We start from the raw sequence: 25,584 nt of genomic DNA on the forward strand, positions 1-25,584 counted from the left end.
CGAGGAGATCATATCTTTCACCGCTAATCTGGGCACCACGATGCGTTTTGCATCTGTGGAGCACCCCCAAACCAACGGGCATGTTGAAGCGGCAAACAAGATAATTAAGAAACTGCTCAAAAAGAAACTCGATGACGCCAAGGGTTTATGGGCGGAGAAGCTCCCGGAGGTTCTGTGGGCCATCAGGACAACCCCAACATCTGCTAATAATGAAACACCGTTCTGCATGATGTTTGGGACTGAGGCCGTCCTGCCCATCAAGGTCACCCAACCTACCGCTAGGGTTACTGCTCTGAGACCAACGCCGAGGGTATCAGCCTCGACAAGGACCTCCTCGAGGAAAAACGACACAAGGCCCATTTGCACAACTTGCAAAACAAGCAATGGGTATCGCGTTTCTACAACGCCAGAGTCAAGGCCCGAAACTTCCAACTTGGGGACTAGGTAATGAAAGAAGTCATTCCACCGCCAACCGCATTCACTCCCACATAGGAAAGACCATACCAAATTGTAGAAGTCGTCAACCCTAGCACTTTCTACTTAAGGGACAAGGATGGCGCCACAACGACCCACCCTTGGAATACCGAACACCTCCGGTATTACTACAAATAATCATACTGTTGACCCACGAGCATCTTGAAATAGCTAAATTTTTGTATAATATTTAGCTAAGGGAAGCTACCCAGCAGGTACTCTCCCTCTTTTGTAAACTCTGACTTCTTAGCTATCAATGAAACGAGGAATTATTCAAACCATTGTTCTCCACAGCACAAACAGTGTAGATACCTCTCATTATGCATGGCTAGTTTGCTACCTCACCAAGCATAAACAACACCCTCATGGGATCCAACCGCTACTTGCATCTTGTAGCCTTATGTTCCAGCTACGATACGGTATCCGGAAGTGGCAAATACGTCGCCAGGAAGCCACCTTCCCGACCTTGCCAACATGCACTCACAACTAGGCTTTTTAGACTAGAAATGGTGGTTGCTTGTCCCACATCGAAAACCATGTAAAGGAGAAGCATTCCTTCACCTATAAAAGGAATGCCTCCTCCCACAACTCAAGACATTCCATATCATCCCATTACATCTCTTGTAATCCCCTTTGGTCCGCAAGGCCCAAACACACTAGTGAAACTTTCAAGTGGACGTAATTTCCCGCTAAGGAGGGAGACGAATCACTATACTTCTTGTCTCTCTCTCTCTCTCTCTTACTCTCTCATTCTCTATCTAAAGCTAACTAGAGTCTTTGGTTCTAACGTTAACATTGGCGCCGTCTGTGGGAAGCCAACACAAAGGCTTCATCACGTACCATGAACTTTAGCCCGTAAGCGTCAAGTCAATGCTCGGTCAATATCAAATCAAGGCCGGTCAACGCCGAACAAGGCTGGTCAACACCTGGTCAACGCTGATAGAAGTGGTCAACGCTACACCACTTGAAAAAAAAAAATAATAATAATTTTACATGGGTATCAATTTACTCTGGACACCCGGAAGAATTCTTTGGACACCCAGCCTCCCCCTTGGCTAGTCGCACCGCCAAGAGCCTCCTCCAGGCTTCTATCAGTTGCGGCACGTGAACCATCACACCTCCGCTAGGCAATCTGGATGCACCGCCCATCAGTTTTGGGCCACCACTGCATCCGCTAGCATCAGCCACGCACCGCCAGCGCCAGGTGCCAGACCTAGCATCTTTCGCTCTTCACCCAGCGCCTAGCAAGCTCTACCGCTAGCAGATCACCATCAAGTGCCAGCAGACAACAGCTAGCCTGCCTCCGCTAGCCTCTTTCTGCGGAACTATCTCCGCCGGACTACCTCAGTGAAGCCTTGTCCGCTGGGCACCACCGCAGGAGACAAACACCAACCAGCGGCAACACGCCAGCATGCCAACAATTGTCTAAACCCGCTAGCCAACTTCTCCGAGCTCCAGGTACTCCGTCTTCGCTGAACTCTGAGTTCCGCCGAACTTCGACCCTCTGCTGAGCTCAAGTCAGTCTCCGCTGTCTCTGCCGAGCTCCATGTAAGGACCAAGCACCCTCCGCTGCTCTGCCGATCAAAGCCTCCGGCTAGCGGCCCCGCTACTGCAAACCTCTAGACAACAATGCCTCTGCCGAGCTCAAAGTCATGGCCGTCTCAGCCGTACTTTGAGCCTCCGCCGCTAGCAAACAACATCGCCATCTCCGCCGAACTCTGAGTCTACACTGCTCCGCCACACTCCGCCAAGCGTCCCTACTGTTAGTATTTGGGAATGGCTCCGACAGCCACTACAGCTAGGCCCACCGCCAGGGCAAAGCTCGGCTCCGCAACCGGAAACCGCTGGGCAGCCACCGCTGACCAAGCTTCGCCGGAGCAAAATCTCAGCTGGGCAACCTCCGCCGAGCTTCCTCGCTGCAATTCACCTCTTAGGGTAGACACCGTCGAGATTCTCCTCCGGAAAACCTCTGCCGAGCTTCACCACTGAGCTTTCCTGCTGTGCTCTGGTCGCTGCACTGAGTTCATTTACAATTTTGCAACAAAGCTAGCTATCAAGATAAGTCTTTCTTATCTCTTTATTTGGTATACACGTGCCTATGCCTTCACACAAGTCAACTAGCTTAACACAATTCGTCAACAGAAGCATGATTAACAATTCAATGCCACCTATAAATTATGCTTGTCTTCTCTGCACACGTACAACACACAAAACTATGCCTTGATATGCACATGCTTTATATTTAGTTATTCACGTGCATGCATGTACTTGTTATCAACTTATCGGTACCTATAACATGTGCCACGTACTGGGGTAGTTATCACACATATAAATACACATATTTTATATTTAACATCTCTACGCATCCAACTGTGCATCCATACTCCAACTCAACCGCTAGCCATGCGTTGTCATTACTCCCTTATTTGTGCTTCTCCCACGTGGTCTCTCACAAATAAGCGTGAAGCGTGTGGTAGTATGTGTGATTCAATTTGGTTGACAAAGCATGCTTATGTGTGAACTAGCTATAAAACTCAACCATGCATATTTGGCTAAGGCTAAACTTTTAACCGCTGTACATTATATAGCTTCCCCATCTTCAATCAATGGGTTCATTTCAAAGCTTAGATGTGTGCATTTCATTGCCAAATTGAAATTCATATTAGTGGCACACCGTCAAATAGGCCATTCGTTATCATTACCACTAATTTGCTTATACACTTTGCTTACAATCTTATCAAAGTACATATGCAAATTATTGATGTTGATTTTACAAATCCACATATTAAGCATCTATTTTGTTTAAAGGAAATTCAACTATTTCTATTGAGCATTCAACCGCAACTACGAGTTGACAGACATTATCAGAGTACTTTATCCGCCACAAGCAATGGACCGTCATGCTCGGCCAACTCCGCTAGCCTCCAAATCGTCATAAGATAAGTCACTATATCTTATCTCTTACGCTCTTGCAATTAGAGCCTTTGCCATGACTATACATGTCTCCATGACCCTTAAGCATGCCTACAAAATGTTATTAGCAACTTTACTACAAGTACATGCTACACACATACATGCTTAAATTCACTTTCATGTGATGTTCATCTAGAAGCTTGTGACACTTACGACTTAATTAAACATGCTCGGATAAATGACTTGCTCGGGTTACGACTCGCTTGGGTATCGAGTATGGCCACGATTTGCGCTTGGGCCACGCCCCGCATGCTCGCACAGCGCCTACACGCTCAACTACACCCAACTTGCTCGATCATGTCCAACATGCTTTACTTAAGCCCCAACGAACACAAACGCTTTATACTATGTCACCGTGACTACTTCCACAATTTTCTTTGGACACCCATTACACTTGCCACTATCTACTGTGCGTGTTATATGGCCATAAGATCCATATATACAACTACCAATGTTTTACATGTTCATACACATTAATGGAATATTGAATTCTTCTACCATTTGTCGCTTACAACAAATTGAATTCTTTTTGCGTTCCATTAGTACGAGCGGTAACCAATACAACAAAGCATTCTACATATGGGCATTTTTCGTCTCATTGTGCAGGTTAGACGAGTCCCTTCTTGCTTAAGGAGTTCGGGGACTTGTAGGAGCTAGGCGCCTCTCGGACATTGTTTATGCTTGATGATTTCATGATTATAACTCCTCAACCAAGAAGCTCCTCTTACTTGGGGACTTCAGGGACTTGTAGATACCTCTCACTATGCATGGCTAGTTTGCTACCTCACCAAGCATAAACAACACCCTCATGGGATCCAACCGCTACTTGCATCTTGTAGCCTTATGTTCAAGCTACGTTACGGTATCCGAAAGTGGCAAATACGTCGCCGAGAAACCACCTTTCCGGCCTTGCCAACATGCCCTCACAACTAGGCTTTTTAGACTAGAAATGGTGATTGCTTGTCCCACATCGAAAACCATGTAAAGGAGAAGCATTCCTTCACCTATAAAAGGAATGCCTCCTCCCACAACTCAAGACATTCCATATCATCCCATTACATCTCTTGTAATCCCCTTTGGTCCGCAAGGCCCAAACACACTAGTGAAACTTTCAAGTGGACGTAGTTTCCCGCTAAGGCGGGAGACGAATCACTATACTTCTTGTGTCTCACTCTTACTCTCTATCTCTCAAACATTAACAAACAGTTAACTGGCAACGCCAACAACATTCAGCGGACCACGTCCGCTACATCGTGCACTTAGAACAATTTTAATTCCCTTAATGTTTCATTGATTAACAAAAGCATAAGTCAAGTTCTAGCAGTATACTAACACTCAAACAACACAAGTATTTGTCAGCGACAATCCCACACTTAGAAAAATTCAGAGAAAGAAATAACATTACTTCATTATAAATCTAGGTTGGAACTCCCCAACCAAATTTTTTTTCCGATAACAAATATAAAACACCTCAAGGGCAACAAAAAAAAAAAAAAGCTGAAGAAACTAAGGCAATGTCTTCACGGATTGCTTGGAGAGGCAGCAACATTTTCACCACCAACCTGCGAGGGTTGGACAATCGTACGACTTGTTTGGTCGGACCCAGGAGGGTGGGGCTTGGCTTCACTATGGTGCCATCTTCCCGTGTGTGAGCCACCAGGAACTCGGCGCGAGACACGTCCGAAGGAGTATGCATCGGAGTCTACTGAGAACTGTTTGCCGCAAGCTGACCTCTCTCATCACTGCCAGAGCGCACACCCTCTGGTTGATTAGCAGCCGGCCCACCTACAGGAGCTTACGGCTCACTAGACGTCCGATTGGCTGAGGCACTTTGTCCCAGTTGATCACGCCCTTCTCGTCCAGCATACAAAAGTTGGCCGCGGCATCAGCCTTCACCGCCTCCGTTAGAGAATGCTTGAACTCCTGCGACCACTTGTAAGCCTCTACAGCAGCGGCACCTGCCTGGCGCCTCTCAACAGCGACCTTGGCGGTGGCTTCGGGCTGAAGAATCTCGGAACGCCTGCTCTTTGCCCCCACCTGCTCCTACAGCAGAGCCATGTCTTGCTCTAGATGCGCCACCCGGTTGTTCTGCTCAACATCCCTGTCGACGGCGACATACAACTTGCCTCGAACATCTACCAAGTCTAACTCTTCCATGGAAAGGAGGAGCTCGGTGTCCACCAGCTTCTTAGATGTCTCCCATAACTCCTTCCAGAGACACTCAACTTCCTCCCTCAGTTGCTGCTCAACAGGTGACGACTTAGACGCAGCCAGAAATAGCTTATGCAATCCGACCGTCAAGTGCCCAAAGGCCGAGCTAAAAGGCTATTGTTGAAGAGTTGTAGGGCGCACCGTCCAGTCCATCCCGCCAAACCCGAGCCGCTCGCATATGTGGAAGAAGAGCTCCTGCTAGGGATTGGTCAAGAACTCGGCCTACGAGGCAAAGGAATCCAGCCCGCTCTTCGGCACCTCCCCGGCGGCGGCCACGGTCACCTTCTACGAAACCTGCTTCGCCCTCTTCTATTGGCGGGCCCTAATTGGCATCGAGTCGTCTGCCTTATCACCTTCATCGGCGTCGTTTTGTCGCCACTTCTTCTGGGGAGGACCCTGTGTGGCACCTACAGAGGCAGGCCTCGGCGACTCCTGAGGTTCCAAACCCGCAATGGTAACAAGTTCCTTCGACGACACCGTCCTCTCCTTCTGGGCCCCATGGCACTGAGCGGCCACCTTCTCCCTGGCTCTCTCCTAAGCAGCACCAGCCTTGCTCCTTCCAGCAGCCCCACACTAGGCGCGAGACTCAGGCAGTACTACGGTCTGCCCGGCGGCAGCAAGATGGGAGTGATGAGGCATTGCATCACAACCTCAACCTTCGACTGGCTCAACGCTTGGGACTGCGGATCAACAACGGTCTTTCGCGCGTTCAGACCATTGGTATACATACCCTCCAGATAGTTCTGAAGCTCGACGTTGTCCATGGCTCTATCAAACGCTGCCCGACTTGCCTTGTTACCAGGAAGGGGATTTGCATAGATAGACAAAAAAAAAAAAAGTAAGTTAGCATAAGGCAATCTGGTCAAAGTACAAGTCTATGTAAGGCGCTTACCAAGGGTACGGGTCAATTTCAAATCGGCCAACAGTTCCCAACCGGTCAGCAGACGTATATCAAGTAGATTACAGTTCTTCCACCAACAACCGGTAATGCTTGCTACGTGGCACTGCTCTTGGCAGGTCAGCCTAAAACGCAGGCTTGTTGCACAAAAACAGCGGCGGTGTTCAAAAAAAAAAAAAAAACACAACAACATGTTAGTCAGCAGGGCTAGCGGCAACCTCGGATAGGTTGGAATTCCGACTTAATCCTAAATGTCTATGCTTGCTCGTTCATCCCCGCTTCATACTCCCATCCCTCGGTCGCAACGTAGAAGGTAGACCGCTAGGGGGACATGGAATCTTTCAAATTCTAGATCAATTTAGGCGCCCTCGTATGACGAGTGAGATTGACTTGTCCGCTGCAGCCTTGGCGCTTAACGTAGACAAGTTCATAGAAGTGAAGGACCTCAACCACAGTCGGACCTTCGCAGTCAGATATTCACCAGAGGGAGTTCAGCCCCATCAGCAACCTCCACATGTTAGGACAAATTTGCCCGAACGTGAGGTCAAACTATCAAGGTTCGACAGTAGCGGAAACGTAACACTCTGGAGGAACACGACCTGGTGCACAGCGGCATAACCAGCCAATAGAAACGACGCCTTCTCGTCTTTCTTCGGTGAATGCAACTTCACCACGCCAGGAAGGCAGAACACCTGCTTCAGCCTGTTGATAGCAGACTGGGTCATTAGACCCCCTGCCTCATCAATGAGAGTACCATCGGTGGAGGACCCAAGCTGATTCTACATCCCCCTTAGCAACTTCATCCCCGTTCGCGGAACCGCTAGCAGCACTATTGCTAGCTAACCTCTCCTCCTGCTGCTTATGGGCGGTGGTTTCCTCCCTCGCCGTCGAGGTTTCCAGCCGCCCACACGAGACATGGCCACTTCACACAGTATCGTTTGTAGCGGTTCGATGTCTAGCGGTTCAGGCAGTGAGGTTCCTGCAGGGGTAGACGGACGCAACGAGTCAATAAAAACCCTATCTGAACCGCTGAGCGACACGTTAGACCCGGAATCCTCACTGCTCGAGATCTTAACGATGCTAGCCATCATAAACACCCTAAAACCCAAATCAGTTAGTTCCAAATGGATCTAAACTACACCTATGCCAGATTCTATCCAAGAACACCACGAACACAAGTTCAAAGAAAACCCAGAAAACACCAAAACAAAAAACAACTTATACCTCTCCAAACCTAGATTCAACCATCTAGCAAACTCACAACCATCAACCCCCTGCCAAAAAACGCCAAAACCAACCCACAAACACTCATAAACACTCAAACACGTATACGAAAAAAGTTGTTAATATGATACTAAGGAAACTGAAATTGAATACAGTCAATATGAAACTGAAAATGAAGGAGAAAAATGTAAAGGAAATTGAAGTAAAGATCCAATATACGAGCACTACCAACTTAACTTTGCTTGAACTTCCTTGCAACCTTCTTGAATTCCTTTTGGAATTTCTGTTTTTGCCAGGTGCTTAGATTGAGCAGCACAGTGAAATCGATTGATTAAGATTTACTTCTGCCAGGTGCTTAGATTGAGATTTGCAATAGTAACATGAGAAGTTGGTACATTTCTTTCTTTATTTTACTGGCAATACACTGTTAAAAATGATACTCTCTCTCTAGATATATCAGTGACGGAAAAGGAATTATCATCAACACTTAAATATAAGGGTAGTGTAGAAAAGCAGATGTGCAGAATCAATCTGTGTTTCTTAGGGCAAAAAAAGTACCAATCTGCAACCTAACATTCTGAATAAACCTATTCAAACACCAATCAATATCTTTACTTAATGAACTCTATTGGTATCCAGCATCTAGAAATAGAAAGAAGTATTAATTGAAAATCTAAGACATGCAAAAATTGTAACCAAAGTGTTCAGATAAAATTTTGAAATTGCAAGTAATAGTAAAAACAATGTTAGTCATGACCTCTTCTACACCGCCATTCCCCATCGCCACCGGCATCAGCACTTCAACCCTGTCTGCTTGCGAGTTCGCTCCCCTCTGGAATTCCTATGCCATCTTCAACAAAATCTCACCTAGATCAGCCATCTTTCTCCCTCTCCCTCTCATTCTCTCAAATCTCATTTCCTTAATTTGAGTCAAACCTTCTGCAAATCCATCCAGTCCTACAATGGCAAACCGAGCCGTCTAAGAGGTACAACCTTCTCTCTCTTCTCTCTCTCTTCCTCATCGATGAGGAGATCGCAGCCCAAGATTGGGTGGACGACGACTTTGGGTTGGGGTGAGAAATAGCTGCAGATCTGCAACAAAAATTACCCAAGTTGGGTTCCTCTTCTGCGGCGCCGTTACCTTTGGTCGGCCCTCAGCGGTGCTCGCCCTTTCCTGGCCCGATCCCGGTGGTTAGTGGTTTCAGAGGGGAGCGATGAAATTGAGAGAGGTTAGAGATGGAGATTGGAGAGAGCTGTAGGGATGGGTTATAGGAGTTTATATATGGGTTTTGGTAGAAAGAGAGAAAAGTAAGAAAGGGGGTTACATGAAGTGTTGTTAGTAGTGGCAGTGAGAAGGGTATCGCAGCAACCTTTGGCTGCAATGTGGGTAGTGATGGTGGTGGAAGTGGCGGTGGCGAGGATGGAGGGGAGAAAAGATAAATAAATAAAAAAGAAAAAAGAAAAAGAAAAAGAGAAAGAGAAAGAATAATAAAAAAAAGAATAAATTAAAAAAGAAGAAGAAGGGTATAATAGACATTTTGATGTGGAATGAATGCTACGTCAGTAAGTTAATGAAAATCTTTGACAGAAAGTAACAAAATGGACCTATTGGTCCAAAATTGAGAATACAAGGACTAAACATGTGAAATTAGAAGGCTAAGGACTGAAGTGTTTTTTAGGTAAAAGTTCAAAGACTAAACAATATTTAATCTTGTGTGTGTGTGTATAATACTCTTATTTTATTTTTTCAATCCTCGCTCATTTCACGACCAAGTACCGCTCCTTCGTCTTCTTCAAATCCAGGCCTTTTCAACCCTTCATCATCTTCCTCTAAAATCATGGTCATAGCCGAGCTTATTTTCAATTGTTTCCTTCTTGATTTTATCTCACTCTTGCCATTATTTTTCTTTGTTCTTCTTACTTTATGTTTTTAATTGTTGTTCAATAGTCAAAAGTGGTTGTAAATTCATATCCTACCCATTTTGAAAAACAGAGGATGATAAAATTGAAGCACAAGAAAGTTCATTCCAGTAGAGAGGGAGAGAAATCTGTCAAAAAAAAAAAAAAAAAGGAGCATCAATTACGATTTGAACGTCTAAGAGACTAAGAGAAACTCTAACAGATTCCCTATATTTTGATTTTTCTCTACTTTAGGGAAAAATAAGCCTCTTTTGCTCCAACAGATTTCCTATAACTATCCCTATTTTAGGGAAAGTGAGGAAAAAGAAAACCAAATTCCCTATATTTACAACAAACTCTAAAATTTTAAGGAAGAATATAGAGATTTTAAAGATTGTTGTAAAATAGGGAATCTGTTGGAGTTGGAGAAGAAAAAGAGGCTAAAGCTTTGACTTTTGCTTCCCTATAATACAGAAATTATAAGGAAACTGTTGGAGTTGCTCTAAGACCAAGGTTTCTAATTTCGGTTTAGATTTCGGTACTTCAAATTTAAGGAAATTTCGGAGAAAGTTTCTATTTCGGTGGAAATTTCAATTAAAAATAAAGGAATCACATTAGTTGCATTTATAAAATGATATTTTTGAATGAAACTTTTATATAAACTAAACTAACCTATAATAAACCTACTTACAATATAACCTCTCTAAAATTATACATAAATAATAGAATTGTTATATTTAATATAGACGAGTAATTAACTAAATTGTAGTAAGTTGCTAAACTAGTGTTTTTATCTATATGTAATTATAAATGTTCTATATATTGACAATGTGAATGTGATTTACTTTTATTTCTTTATGGTTGGAACCCAGTGGGAGGCTTGACCATCACGCTTTTTTCACTAATAATTATAAAAATACAACTGGAGGGACGTAATACCAAAACCCCGTGAATGAAAATGAACAAGTACAACAAAAGCAATATAAAGTATTAGTAATAAGAACTACTACGATGTGGTTCGATTCATGTGGTTGAACTGCTCCCATTTAGTATCATACAATACTGCTCCCAAGTACATGAATTTTGGAAATGATTTTGATACTTTATCACATTGGTAATGTATGTGTGTTAATCTCTTCCCACATGCAATCCATATATCGGATATTGTGGAATTACCCAATATGGTGGTTCATTGAATGAAGCATACGGCATTTGGGACAAAAAATGATCAAAAAGGCCATATGTGCTTCCATCTTGTGAGCTTGATCTAATTCCGTAAGTACTTTGCGAGGTAGAACTTTGGTAGTAGATAAAGCAAAGAGGGTTTTGTTGTATCCAATTTTAACTTGATTGAAAAAAAAAAAAAAAAATTAAAATTGCATATTTTGTCAGTGACAAACGAATTTCATAGAAATTTTAGAGAAATTTCAAACAAAATTTCGGTGTGAATTTTTTTAATATATTTTTTGTCTGTAGATATTTGGGAAATTAAGAATTTCGCAGAAATATACGGAAAATTTCAGAAAATTTCGGGAAACTCCTGACAAAAATGATATAGCATATAAATTTCATTTCGGTACTTTAAATTTACGGAAATTTCGATAGTTTCGGAGAAACTTAAAATCTTGTCTAAGACCATGACCTTTGGCAAAGAAAAATAAAGAAGAAGATAATAACCCGACAGGAAGAAGATAATGATCCAACAGACAAGACCCTTGGGCCTTGGCAAAGAAAAATGAAAAAAGAATATAATAAGCCAACAGAGACGCTCATTTTAAGGCCACACAAACTCCTAATTAACAAATAACAAGAAACCAATTCTTTGTTATCAAAAAATGGAAACCAATTCCTTCTTCACTCAGGCAACAATTGATTTAGGGCTGCAGATCAAATGGGGCACCAAAGCCCAATGTATTCTAGATAGACATACAAGCCCAATTTCTAAGTTCACTACTTGGCCCAATGTACTTAATTTATGAAAAACGTAAAACCCAAAACCCCAGTTAGAATCAACCCTCGGTCTTTTCCAGAGAGAAAAGCAAAAGCAAAAGCAAAAGCAAAACAAAACCCTCGTCATTTCCCTCTCTCACTCATCATCATCATCCGCTCTTTGATTTCTTCACTTCTGAGTTCTGCCCAGAAATCATCTGCAGAAAAAAATGAACTTGGGCAACCCCAATAACCCAAATGCTCCCTCACCGCCACCCCCACCTCAACTCAACCTCCAACAAGCCTTCACCTCCCTCCAAACCCACTGCTCTGGTTTCCTCCACCACCTCTCTCATCTCCCTCTCTTCAACCCCAACCCTTCTTCTCTCCAAACCCACCTCCAATCATCCCTCTCCAACCTCCAAAACCAAGCCAAAAACGCATTCCATGCCGGGTTTTCGGGCTTTGATTCCTCCAAGCAGAACCCAGTTTGGGCTCGAATTGCTGTAAACAACAAAACCCAGTTCCCGAATTCTAGTGGCGATGGGCCCGGAGCTGCCATGTCGACCGAGGCCATCGAGGAGCGGCTGGCCGGCGTGCCGGTTTATGCTCTGAGCAATGCGGCTGAGGAATTCGTGTTGGTTTCGGGTGCTTCGAGCGGGAAGAGTCTTGGGTTGTTTTGTTTCAAGAAGGAGGACGCGGAGTCACTGCTTGAGCATATTAGAGTTATGGACCCCGGAATGCGAAGCGGGTCCAAAGTTGTGGCTGTGGCTTTGAATAAGGTGGGAGTGTGAAACAATTTGATGGTATTTTGTTTAATTCAATTGCTGGCTTTAAATGTTGGTTTGGTGAATAATGGAGTTTAATGAGGTGTTGTTCTTGTAGGTTTTCCAGCTCAAGGTTGATGGGGTGGCCTTCAGGTTGATTCCTGAGTCTTCTCAAGTCAAGAATGCGCTTAAGGTTTGTCTTGACGTCTTGTGGTTTTTCATTTCTGAGTTTTATTTTTTATTTTTTTTAATTATCACAGAAAGCAAAGTTTTGCTTGTGAAAAATAGCTGCAACAAATTCATCCAGAAACAAAGAAGAAGAAAAACATAACTGCATACATTCTTTATCGTTATAACATAGTAGTTGCATACTAATTTTGTAAATTTACTTGATATGGTGTAGACCAGGGTTCCTTAAAGTGTTAATTTCAATCCGAATGTATTTATGTAAAGTAGTGTCTCACTGCAATTAGTTCATTGTTGATTGTCATGTGTACTTAGGATCAAAGCTTTTCACACCTAAGGATAGCGTAAGGTTTCTGTAAAATATTGTAAGACCAGTTTAGGAGAAGATGCTGGCAGACAATCGGCAGTGGTCTCGTAATGCTGATAGGTACAATCTGCATACCATCAAAACCTAGAGAAGCTGTCATATGTTAGGTTAATGACTTTTTTTCTGATCCTGTGAGAAGAAAGATTGTAATTAGGTGATAGGATTTGTGTTATACATACAAGACAGATATATGAATATTAGGCTCGAATAAAGATACAAATCAGACCTTAAACCAGTCCAATGAGACCTTAATTCAACAAGATTTTCCCAATACTCAGCCAATAAGCTAAATGACTAATAATCACCCTATGTCAACGACACTGCCCTTTAAGCTGCTGATTAAATATCAACAACCATCAATTTGCTGCAAATAGGTCTGAGATGAGATCCGAGCGAGAAGATTTAATGGTGTTCAGACCACGTTGGGAGTGTGAAGCCTTCCTTACAGTGTATAATGTCATGGACCTTTCCCACCCATGGCCAACTGTGATTGGCTGCTCAGGTTTCTACAAATATAGCATAATAGCCAGAGATATTTTTCCATTCTTTTCCTTCTTTTTGTTAAAAAAAAAAAAAAAAACCTTTAATTAATCACAAAATAAGAAAGTGGACATTAGGCCACTCAATTGAAACAAATCATAATAAACAGAACAAAAGAACTGCACTTAAAAACCAATGATCTAGCTAACCTATGCTTTTTGTGCAACAAAATGGAATACAGACTAATACCTCCAGTAGGTGCTGAAACATATGGAAAAAGGATGACCAAAAGAGAACCCTATTCAACAATTCCTCCAGCCCCTACCCCTAAATATTCCTGAAAGATACTTTTGTTTCTTGTATCCATATAACAACCTAGAGTCTGCAACTCCGCATTACCGTTGCTCCTCTCACCCCATCAATATCCTAAGACTTAAACTCAACTGAGAAAAGCAACAGTCTGGACAATTCCAAACCATCCACTTCACTTAAGAAATTTGACCACAGCTTTTAGGCAACAGAACAATGAAATGGAACACGATCCACATCATCTCCCTCCTTTTGAACCATAGCACACCAATTCGGGGATAAGCAGAACATCTGGTCTCAATCAGACCATTTTAGGACAATCCCTAGTAATCAGCCATTGAGTTAAATGACTAATAATCACCCCACATCAACACATCTTAAATTAGGCATCTCATCCTATTCAAAATGCAGGTATTAAAAACCGAGTACTTCTTGCTGTATTTAATTCCCCATTAGATCAGGCCATAAGTAGGGTGTAAATGTGTAATTTGGTCTTGAGAAGGTATCCAGTAATTCAGACTACAAACTTGCCTTTTTAGTAAGCTTCTCTGTCTCTATCGTGCTCTTCTGCTTGTTTTAATAGTAATTGTGGACTGTGAATGATGTTTGATGTATTCATAGCTTGCAACATGCAGTTCATATAAGATAATGATTTTTGACTCTGGAGTTTCTTTTCTGTAGGAGAAGGAGAAGGAGAAGGGTGGATCTTCTGATAATGGCTTTTTTGGGGTGCCAGTTTTCCAGGTTCTCCTCTTAGCTTTTCTCAATTGAACTTGTCATATACTTCATGGTTTTGTATTGCACACTGGATGCTAAAATATCATCCCTGGATACTTTAGAGATTAAAGGGTTTAGATATAAAATCCAACACACTTCCACACAGCATTGTGAGATAGTGGCTCACAAATACAAAATAATATTATATGTTGGTATTTGTCCTGAAAAAAATTTCACAAGTTCTGAGATATTCTACAATAAGATGTTAAATGAAATTACATTAACAGTTTTGGTGATGGCGATAATTTGACAAATGTTATCACGGTATTTAGATGGAGAGGCCCAGTGGTTACTAACAGAGCCGTCAAACTCTTGGCTCAACCAATATTTTGACTAGTGCTCAGTACTCCCCCTCTCATGGAACCCATCTTTTGGGTGGCCGTATACAGTGGCCCCTTTCTCTGGAGTGTGTGGGTATTATTATGTTTGGTCCCTAAGGTGATCTATATTCGTGTTCTACTACTGTATTGAACTATTCTTCGTAGAAACTTAAGCTGTCAATCTATCATAATATTAGAGAAGGAATCCATTCAGTCCTGATTTGACCTCAAGATCTCCACACCACCCCATATAATTGACCAATGTGTTTTGGCTCAACCGCTGAACCCAACCACATGTAGTTGAGGGATCATCAATTTTTTATTTTTTTTTAAATTTCTTCTATAAATGCAAATAGTAGTAGGAGGCTAATCATGTTCTGTTGTAAACATACCACAACAGTAGAAGTTTAGTTTCTTTTAGCTTCTACAGATATGATTGGAAGCAGCTTTCCATGGCTTTGGCTTGAACCATCACAATATTGGAATCCCAGCCATGTGCATGTAACCCTAGTTTGCATGGCTATGTAGAAGTTGAGACAATCTAGCTACCTTTGTGGCTTTGTTGTGTGAATGCACAAATTTCCCCCTTGCAAAAATGGTGTTGAGAAGATATGAAATTAGGGCTATCTTAGGATTGTTTGCATTTAAAGAAATAGAACAAGTTTTAGCATATGAGGGACTAGGAGCTGGATTATTTGTGGGAGAGAGAGAGGGTTCAATTCTGTGTTCTTTATTGGCTTCAGATACTTCAGAGTTTAGGGATTAGTATTTTTCACTATAATTCAATTTAGAGCAAAGTTTGTTAGAATTATGGTTTGTTTGTTGTCTTTGGTTTTGGTGGCTTCTTCAGTTAATGCTCTGCAAGTTAAATGGATTTCTTTCTTTTTCAATAAATTTCTGATTCCTATAACGACTAACTAAATAATTCTTGTGTGGATGGGTTTTGAATATTGAGAAAAGAACAGAATGGTTTGAACTTAGAAACATGATGAAAGGCATATCTGCTTATTCATTTTCATATCCGAAGGGCTGAATTTAGAGTATTATGTTCTGTGCTTTAGGTCTTGGAGAGAAAGTGAAGTGAGATTTTATTTGTAAGAATGTTTATTTTCAGTAAAAAAAAAGTCCTTTTCATTTGTTCTTTTTATTGTCTGAATTCAAGAGACTGTATTTGGATCATTAAGAATTTGGTTTTTAATTTGTTGAGAAATTGGTTGTTTTCAATTGAAGAAAATAAGTGGAAAATGCGAAGCAAATACAGTAGATTCTTATTGATTCATGAAGTTTAAGAAAAAGAAAAGTGAATATAGGCACTAGTTCTATGAATTTTGTCTGTGGACCTCACTAGCAGAATTTGTGTCAATGAGGCATATAATTGTCCACAATGAACATGTAGACTAGCATTAATTTGATGGTACAGTATGTTGCAGTTAGAATTCAGTTATTTACAGTTTGGCGCGTGTTTGTGGTACTCTTATGCTCTTATTTGTCTTCAAACTATTAGGAAAGCATCATTAGACTGATTTTATGGTCTTAAAGCTTTTTACAATATTGGGGATTTTATTCTGGAGCATTCCATGCTAATATATTGGTCCTATGAAATGAGTAATGGATGAACCACAAGGTAGTTAAAGGTATACTTTCACAAGCTTATGGTGGAAAAGCGATCTGGGCACACACTACATGGTGGTAAACTGAGTTTTGCCTTATTAGAAATAACTGATCATGGTACCTCTTGAATATCATGTCCCGAGTGTCGAATTCTGCAGATATATTTTAACTGCAGATTTGTATCTTAGTGCATATTAAATTTCATAGCATGCAATTCTCTGTGATAAAGTTTAACACCAGCAGTGAATGCATCGTGTATACCAAATTAATTGTGGCTTTAATTTCCTGGTTTGATCTGTTCCTCGAGGAAAGATATTAACAGGTTGCGTTATCTGTTTATTTTTTTTCTTGGAGGGAAACAGAAGTTATTGCTTGATGCACTCAAAATTTGAGATTAGCCCATCCTTAAACAGGGACTGTGTTTAATAATGCCACCATTGTTTGATTTTTTGTGCAAACACATCAGCATGCTTTCTTTAAACTTTTCATTTCATAAGTTTGTAAGCTGATCAGTTGTGGTCTGTAAAATTTCTTACTGGGACTGGCTGGGCAAAGCTTGTTTGGACCCAAATTATGGTGGTATTTTACTATTTTTCTTTTTGTATAGCTGCTCGCTTTGCCATGATCTGTTTCTGCCTCTTATCAGCCTGAGCTATTGGAATCTTGCCCGACTTATTTTTTATTTTTATTTTTTGATATATGCCCTCTTCTTAAAATTCTTGCACGATTTCTGGTGCTAACTTTCTGTTCAAACATTTGTTAGTCGAGGAGCTTGATTCTAAGAAGCCAAAGCAAGAGCTATCGTCCAGTATTTTTCAGGAAGGTTGGTTAAAATAATACCATGGTGTTCTGCATTATTCTAGCTTGTCTTGGCATTAAATACAGTTTTCTTATCCTTGGATATCTGTTTTAGGAGGATTTAGAAAACTCGCTATCAAGAGCTTCTCGTGAGCAGAATCAATTAAATCCTTTACTTAGACCAGGGGACATTCAGGTATGGATTTCAACCTAGTGGAAATGCAGAACCCATCTTTCTGTTTTTACCTATTTTAATTTCATATTTGTAGGTTGCTGTTCTCGAGGATGTAATAAAGGGGATGAAGGTGCGCACATTGTTCCCTAAACCCTATTATTGTTAATGAATAATTGACCAGTAGATGGAGCACAGGGATCGAAGAAACTTTGGTTTTGCATATTTTGTAGATACTCTTATATTTTCATTTGCTTTCTACTATCATCTGGTAAAATTACCCAGTACAGTTGTAACTTGTCTATGCTAAAAGTACAATGACATGTTGCAGGAGGGTTCTACATCGGTCTGGGATGACGTTGTTTTTATCCCTCCTGGATTTGATATCTCTACTGATCCCACCAAGCAACAGGCAGATGCTGCAAAATAGCAGGCATTGTCCTCATTGGCATGAACATCATTCCAATACAAACTACAGTTTATATTATTGGCATTAGCTGGTAGCTAACGTGCAAAAGACTTATTATAGTAGGGATTTGAGTTCCAAGCTTGTAGCTGTAAGTACTTGCCATTTGTGTACTTGCCTGCTTGGCTTTCAAGTAATTTGAAATAGGTTGATTCTCCAGGATTCCTCATTGCAAGATGATTTTATCTTTTTGTCGGTTGTTTATTATAGGGGAGTGAAATTCAGACTTATTCTACAATTCACACTCCATGTTTCTTTTTTTAGTATCTTAACATCACATTTTTACAGTACACACTACAAAAAGACAATTTATGTTACTCAAAAAGAAAACATGGAGTGTGGATTGTAAATGGAGAGTGTAAATTTCATTCCCTTATTTTATTTATTTTTCGCGAGCTTGCTGATTTGCTTGTGGGTATGTGGAATCCTGTTTGTGTTTGGCTTGGTTTTCAAGCTTCTTTGGTGGATCAGGCATTTGAGTGCAGCGGGGCCTAAATCTTGCTGAGAAAGTTAATTACATGGCAAGCAGAGTCAGAATTACATGGCAATTCATTTAAGAGATAATTACAACTGTATAGATGCTCCTAGGACACATACATTTCATCAGTCTGATCCAGCAGGAAAGAAAATATTTCACATAGTTTGAACTTTGAACCAAATCATCCTCTGAGATCACAATAAATACTAGGACTTTAGATGAAGTTTAGAGTTCGGAATACGTGCGTGTACTCCATGGTGCCTTCGATCAAAGCAAAGCACCAGACGAATCGATCTGGACCGCTGTGTACAATGTCATGTTGACGCAGCATGTTTTTCATATAACTTGTCTTAAGGAAAAGAAACAGAACACTATAGCTAGTTCCTTATGGACAACACATCAACATTAGGCCAACTAAGTTCGACTCTCATCAATCCAAAAAGGCCGACTCTTTTGACACTAGTGGAGTTTGGTTAGTAGGATGATCGTGGAATGAGTTATAAAAAATAAGACCTTAATTGGTCGAATTCCCACAGATTCTATGAGTCTTGACTGACGTATTGTACGAATTGAAGGGTCGGTTCACGAGTTTGAAGGAAGGATTTAATGATTTATCCTCAATACTAAAAAAAAAAAAAAAAAAAAAACGTACTATGCGATTGTATATTTGTATGGTACGTGTGTCAAACACGTATTTTATTTATTTATTTGTAAATGGTGAAACCTAAAAACCTCGGTTCCCGAGGAGATTCGAACTAGGGTTCTGCCAAACTGTGAGCTAGGAGAAGGAAGGCAGCTCGAATCCAAGAGGATTCCACCGCCATGTCTTTCTTTCCCTCCAATTCCCAACTCCAAACCGAAAATTCAATTTCACGCTTCCAGGCCGCCGTCCTCGTCGGTGCTCCCTCCTACCCCAACGCCATTGCCTGGTCCGACGAGAACCTCATCGCCGTCGCCTCCGGCCACCTCGTCACTATTCTGGTACTCCACTCTCTCTACTCTCTACTCTCATTCACTTCAATTTTGCTTTCTTACGCTTACCGGTTTTCGTTTCTCAGAATCCGGCGACACTGCCTTTCGGACCAAGAGGTCTCATCACTATCCAAAACGGACCTCCCTTTCCAATTGGTGTGATAGATAGACGAGGTATAATCAATAGTTCAGTTTCGAATTTTATATGAATTTCCATTTTAGTTTCTCAACCGCATTTGTAATCGGGAGGTTTATGTGGTAGATTTGTTCTCTGATTGCTTGCTGCCTACGATTATCTCAAGGGACCATGAACCCTGTGTTCGATCAATTTCGTGGTCTCCGGTTGGGCTTGCTCCGAATGCTGGCTGCTTGCTGGCTGTCTGCACAACCCAAGGACTTGTCAAGCTTTACCGCCCTCCGTATTGTGATTTCTGTGCCGAATGGATAGAGGTGTGTACCTTTTGAATTGGATTATGATGTTAAAATGCAGCATGCCTTTTAACTATGAGTTGTTATGTTTAGGTTGCGGATTTATCAGCCAAGCTTTATGATTATCTTGCGAGCATTAGTTTCGGGGAGGTACCAGATTGTTCTTTGGTACGGTGTGATGTAAGTAATCTCATCTAGGAATTAACTGTTCAGCTTGGCTTATGTCATTCACTGACAGTCTTTCTGACTACTTTACTCGTAATAGAACCGTGAAATAGAGCAGGGTGGACAATCTGTCCCTACAAAGGAGGGTAAGAGACGAAAAGCAAACATATCTGGCAAAAGGTAAATATCTTCTTTTTTACACATCTGCTCGAAATATCTTCTTAAAGTTATTGCTTTCTTGGCATTGCTTGAACTCTGCTAGAATGAGGGTATTTTAATACTCGAGGCTGATAGCTGATGTTTTTGCCAGCTCTAGTAACCCTTATTCCAAACGCTATGGACAAGAAGTGCATACGGTATGTTGCCATATTATATACACATCCTCCCATGCAAACTTATTATCACTTCATGTGGTTGCTACCTTGATGTGACCATGTACATTGTCACTACAGTCTCTTTGAAACTTCATTTCTCAGTCATCTGTTGGGAATTTCAGGAGCTTGACAGTGACTCCAACCAGATGGAAGAAAGGAGTTCAAATCAGATTGTTCCATCGTCAAAATCTAAAGTAAAATCTGTCAAGAAGATACAAGAAAACTCTACCCTCCCTCAAATAACTGTGGATCAATATGCTACTCGTAGTGCAATGCTATCATCGCTTGTAGTTGCTTGGTCACCGATACTGCAATCACGTGCCAAAATCAGTTCAAGTCCTCAACATGGTTCATCCCTGTCTTTACTTGCAGTAGGAGGGAAGTCGGGTCAAGTTTCTGTATGGAGAGTTTCTGTACCAGAGTGTTATTCTGTTGACCAAAGCCGGGATCCAACTACGCTGATGCTCATTCAAATCATTCAGGCGCACAATTCATGGATCACAGCAGTTAGTTGGGCTTTGCTTGATTCTGATTCGTCAAATCCTCAATTTCTATTGGCTACAGCAAGTTATAATGGAAGGTCAGTTAGGTCCCCCTGTAATCATAATAATGACCCTTTTCTAGCTCTTATTTAAAATTTTGATGTCTAAGAGTTTTTGTTGTACAGAAGCAAACTCCTTCGGATGGTGTTGAGAGTTATGCAATTTGAATTTTACCTGTTTGTCATTTATGTTATTTTTATTATCATTATTTTTTATTGTTTTGAACACAGTAATGCCACTGAATAATCTGATATCTGATGTCTACGGACAATAGAATTTTGTTTTTTCTCTTTGGGATTATATTTCTCCTGCTTTTTTTATTATAATTTATTTGTTTTCTGGTATTCATGTTGTTTTCCATTACCTTTTCAGTTTGAAGATCTGGCTGGCATATTATGAACAATTGCTAAAGTCATCGGAACCTAATACCACTTCCTTTTCCTTGTTAAAGGAGGTAAGTTCTTTTTTTTTTTTTTGGATGTATATTACTTTCCGTGTTTTTTAATTAATCATTATGTAAATTGCTCTTATTTCTGAAGTAGGTTGGAACTGTTGATATGGTTCCAGTTTCAGCGCTTTCAGTTACTGTGCCTGCTCAGTGTCCACAGACAATGCACTTGGCAGTTGGCAAAGGTTCTGGCTTTTGTGAAGTGTGGATATGCAACATCTCTGGCCAAAAATTTCATAAAATTAGTCCACATGATGGGCATTCCCAGATTGTAAGTCAATTTTCATTGGCTAAAATTTTATATTGCATATCACTGGCTATTTATATGTCTATCAATATCCAGGTTACAGGTTTAGCTTGGGCTTTTGATGGGAAAATTTTGTACAGCAGCAGCCAGGTATGTAAGTGCTTGAACTTTCAGGTTATTGCATTTTTATCTGCATCATCCAATTGGTCATCACTCTTAAAATAATACTAGGATAATTTTGTACGTGGTTGGATTCTAAATGGAAGTTCCCTGTGTGAAGTACCTATTCCTTCAAATACTCCTGGTCTGAGAAGCTCGACTGATGTACGTTCTTTCCCTATACATCTCCTCTATTTACTTCTAATGTTGCACCATAATGCTTTCGTTCTAGTGTAACAAAATTGTACAATTTTGTTGCAGCTTCCAGATGGATTTGTTTCTTGCTTTGGTGTGGCAGTATCCCCTGGAAATGTTGCAATTGCGTGGGTCTGATATTCTGATTCTCATACTCATTTTGTTTCTAATCTATCTCATACTCATTACTTTTGCTGGTAGTTATAATCCTCTTCAAATTATTTTATGTCCATTAACACTTGTAGTTACTCTATTACTTGATACAGACATAGTTCTTGCATACTTTGTAAAGTAACAAACTATCTATAATTGAATATTGCAGGTTCGTAATACTGATGTTGATCAATTAAATCCAATGTATGAGGCAAGGTAAGATAGTTTTTATTATTAAATATAGTTTTTTAGATGATGCTTGATACTTGAATCTTTGAGAGTGCTTAAACATGTGGACTATTATATGGATGGAAATCCTAAAGATGGAATGAAGGGGCAGGAAAAAGTAATGCAGCTACATTTAATTGGTAGTGGGGGTTTAAGATTCAAAATATATAAGTATAGAAACCTGTAGTTTCCATAGAAAAATAAAATTAAGCAAAGAAAAAGAGACAATGTTGTGTGACTTCTTCTACTTTGCATGTAGAGAATAATTAACTCTGAGCCAAAGGCATAGAAAAGAATGGAAATTCAACTTCAACTGTACCAAGTGATATTAAACAACAAGAACAGGAGTATACATGAGAAGTTAATGTTGTGTGTCATCTTTTGTTCTTGATTATTTTCATTCTGGGGATTATGCTCAGGACTCAAAAGGCCATTGTAGAGTTTTTCTGGATCGGGGGCCAGCAAGTTCATGTTTTGTCAAACAATTTCCTGGATCGTGATACTGAAGCTATTCCTGGCTCTTCTGAGAAGGAATTGGTTGATTGGGAAACCAATATTATATGGTCTTTAAAGCAGTTTGAAACTCAGGATAAGCCTCTTGTTGTTTGGGATATTGCTACAGCATTATTGGCATTTAGGCGATCTAAACCAGAGTATGTAGACCGCGTAGTGATTAAGTGGCTCTCTGTTTCCTCTCTGGGATCTGAGTTGAACTCTTCTGCTGAAAATGTTCTGTTGTATGCCTCCCGAAATTTTTCAAAAGTCACTTCTCGCCAACTACACCTTCTCAATATAATCTGTAGACGCGTGATACTATTGGAGATGAAGGCTGATGAGATAAACAACAAACTGCTGAACATGGAAGGAGTGGATAGTGCTGAAGAAGAGCAACTGACTTTGTGGATCAATCTGCTTTTGAACAGTGAAAGAGAACTCCGTGAGAGGCTTGTGGGGTTTACATTTTCTTCTTTCAAAAGTCGAATGCTTGCTTCAGCCACAAATTCTCAATCTAGAGATTGGTTTCCTGTTGGGCTGACACAAATGGAGCAGTGGGTTGAGCTTAACCAAGATCATGTGCAGGATCAACTAAGGGTCCTTGCAGCAGAAGTTAGGAAGCATGAGCAGAGGTACTTGGTTTTCTATATTTTGTCTGTTTACCTGCTTTGTTTTATCTTAATGATCTTAGTCCATGCTTTGTTGTGTCCTGGTATTAAAAAGATTAAAGAAAATAAATGAATACTTAATAGGTTATATACTTACTGTGAGAAAATTATGTTTTTATCTTTTTGGCATAGTGAAGTCAATCCTGGAGTGGGACCATATAATAGCAAGAGTTCCTACCATAAATTGATTGTTAAGATCTACATATTTCAGGAAATAGTAAGTTTGTTATCTGTGGTGACTTAAAGGTTGTAAAATTAATGCTTGGAAGACTGTGAAAATGAAGAGACCTATACAAGAAACCTCAGGTGCTTTTGAGAGTGCAGGACCAAATGAATGTGATCGCTATTGTGCTCTGTAGAGAGTGAAAAACCTGCTTATTTGGACACTTATCCTGATTTGTATGCTCTATTACTGTGACTAATAATGGAGGATTTAAATAGTAATGTTGAAAGTGAACGATGAGTATTTTCTTTTCTTGTTGTTTGATGCTGTGGTTGCATTCATTTCTTTTTGCTGTATTTGGCTTGGCTGCTCTAAATAACTGATGTTCCTTGCTTGCCTTGTTATTTGATTATAGGCTCTAAAACGTTCTGTTTCCACTATACAACATAACTGTTTCTTTTACCTTCTTTAAAATAACAGGCTCCAATTGAGTAATTCCATAGCAGCAGAGAAGTGTAGCTATTGTTCAGCATCAGTTCCATTCGAATCTCCAGAAGTTGCCTTCTGCAGCAAAGGACACAAACTAGCAAGGTGTGCCGTTTCTATGGTGGTTTGTCCTACCACTCCCATATGGTTTTGCATGTGTTGTCATAGACGAGCTCTCAAAATGGCGCCAGAGACTCTATTTGCAATCCCTGGTCCACAGTGTCCCTTCTGCGGGATACTGCTGCAGAGACTACAACCGGATTTTCTACTTTCTGCATCACTGACTTAAGTAAATGCTATTCATTTTGTATGTCCGTCGAATTCGGGCACTTGGAGTTGGAAGAAGATAAATTTTAGCATCAGGTTACCCTCGTAGGAAAAAGAAAAATTGTTTAGTTTGAGTACTCCAAGACCCGGGTTAATGTAATTATGTACCTCATGTCTAATATAACATATTTATGTATCTTTTAGTGGTGATCACATGTACTGAAAGTTTGATGCTTTCAAGCATTCACAAGTGAGCGCTCGGATGGAAGTAGCATTTAGACATTCGGGTTATTGGTTTGTCCAGGTCACATTAAATTCTGCTTCCAACAAACAAAACATATTGCAGCTGAAATCCAACCTGCAAAACCTGAGAAAGTGAAATGTGTCATACCTTGACAAGATCAAAATTGCTAGAGATGCACTTGAAACTGTTGGAGTTGTTGTAGATGATGAAGATGTGGTGGTTACAGTTCTCAGAGGTTTACCAGCTGAATTTGCAGCCATAAAAACTATAATCAGAGCTCAATATTGCAACTCTTCATTGGCAACTCTCAAGACCCTGCTTAAAGCTGCAGAAGTGGACATTGAGAATGAGTCTCAAAGTTCTGTACCTCTCACATCTAACAGACGGACGTGAGTTGGTGATAATTCTTTTGGTGGCTTCCAGACTACTCCATCAAATATACATGACCAAACTGAAACTTCAGCCAGCCAGCTGCTGTATAGATCGAGTTCCTTCACCATGCATGGGCATGGGCATGGGCATGTTGATGATTGTTGGTATAGTAGGAATTGGTGTTGGCCACCGACCACCGTGGAAGCACCCAGTTGAAATAAATTTCTTCTTCTTTATTTATTGAAAATGCGTAAATAACTAAATATTCTAAAAAAAAAAAAGAAAAAAGAAAAAAAAAAAAGAACTACATAGTTAGCATTCCATTGTATTTTTTTTTTTTCAAAATTGAAACTAAATAATCGAGTCCGCAAGTAACTAGGAATCCCAATGTCGGTGGGATATGGGAATCCCAAAGTCGGTGGGATATGGGAATCCCAATGCAATTTGGAAACCATCATTTCTATCTATATATAGCCCCCATTTGATACCGTTTTCGTAGAATCCACGAGAGAGCATAATATCCAGTTAATCAGTCTTCATCTTTCTTAGTTTCTCTACTTATATTCTTGTTCAAACTAATCAAGATTGAACATGGCCATGAGAATAGCCAGTGACTATTGGGAAGTGGTGGGCGACGC

General features: G+C 40.7%; 2 protein-coding genes across 3 annotated transcripts; both read left to right on the plus strand.

Moving 5' to 3' along the window:
• Positions 1 to 11,693: 11,693 nt before the first annotated feature.
• Positions 11,694 to 18,023, plus strand: LOC112201153 (protein TIC 22-like, chloroplastic). Its single transcript, XM_024342169.2, has 7 exons — positions 11,694 to 12,390; positions 12,494 to 12,568; positions 14,399 to 14,461; positions 17,189 to 17,248; positions 17,339 to 17,419; positions 17,493 to 17,528; positions 17,727 to 18,023. Exons 1-7 carry the CDS (start codon positions 11,839 to 11,841, stop codon positions 17,823 to 17,825), a joined length of 966 nt encoding a protein of 321 aa, XP_024197937.1. The 5' UTR covers positions 11,694 to 11,838; the 3' UTR covers positions 17,826 to 18,023.
• Positions 18,024 to 19,038: 1,015 nt separating this feature from the next.
• Positions 19,039 to 24,538, plus strand: LOC112200478. Of its 2 annotated transcripts, XM_024341513.2 has the most exons (15): positions 19,039 to 19,320; positions 19,398 to 19,485; positions 19,574 to 19,761; positions 19,834 to 19,920; positions 20,006 to 20,085; positions 20,216 to 20,261; positions 20,402 to 20,859; positions 21,194 to 21,275; positions 21,364 to 21,540; positions 21,613 to 21,666; positions 21,748 to 21,840; positions 21,937 to 22,002; positions 22,193 to 22,239; positions 22,671 to 23,378; positions 24,058 to 24,538. In XM_024341513.2, exons 1-15 carry the CDS (start codon positions 19,162 to 19,164, stop codon positions 24,350 to 24,352), a joined length of 2,628 nt encoding a protein of 875 aa, XP_024197281.1. In that variant the 5' UTR covers positions 19,039 to 19,161; the 3' UTR covers positions 24,353 to 24,538. The 2 variants fall into 2 exon arrangements, with proteins under 2 accessions (XP_024197281.1, XP_024197283.1); XM_024341515.2 differs by lacking the exons at positions 21,748 to 21,840; positions 21,937 to 22,002.
• The last annotated feature ends 1,046 nt before the right edge of the window (positions 24,539 to 25,584 follow it).

This window comes from Rosa chinensis, chromosome 4 (assembly GCF_002994745.2).
Source record: "Rosa chinensis cultivar Old Blush chromosome 4, RchiOBHm-V2, whole genome shotgun sequence".
Lineage (NCBI taxonomy): Eukaryota > Viridiplantae > Streptophyta > Magnoliopsida > Rosales > Rosaceae > Rosa > Rosa chinensis.

Bases quoted from the DNA above. Each gene is read 5' to 3' on its own strand.
- LOC112201153 (XM_024342169.2), top strand. From the start codon at position 11,839: ATGAACTTGGGCAACCCCAATAACCCAAATGCTCCCTCACCGCCACCC. The intron at 12,391-12,493 runs GTGGGAGTGTGA...TTGTTCTTGTAG, and splicing joins TGGCTGTGGCTTTGAATAAG to GTTTTCCAGCTCAAGGTTGA. The intron at 17,529-17,726 runs GTGCGCACATTG...GACATGTTGCAG, and splicing joins ATGTAATAAAGGGGATGAAG to GAGGGTTCTACATCGGTCTG.
- LOC112200478 (XM_024341513.2), top strand. From the start codon at position 19,162: ATGTCTTTCTTTCCCTCCAATTCCCAACTCCAAACCGAAAATTCAATT. The intron at 21,276-21,363 runs GTAAGTTCTTTT...TTTCTGAAGTAG, and splicing joins CCTTTTCCTTGTTAAAGGAG to GTTGGAACTGTTGATATGGT. The intron at 22,240-22,670 runs GTAAGATAGTTT...GATTATGCTCAG, and splicing joins AATCCAATGTATGAGGCAAG to GACTCAAAAGGCCATTGTAG.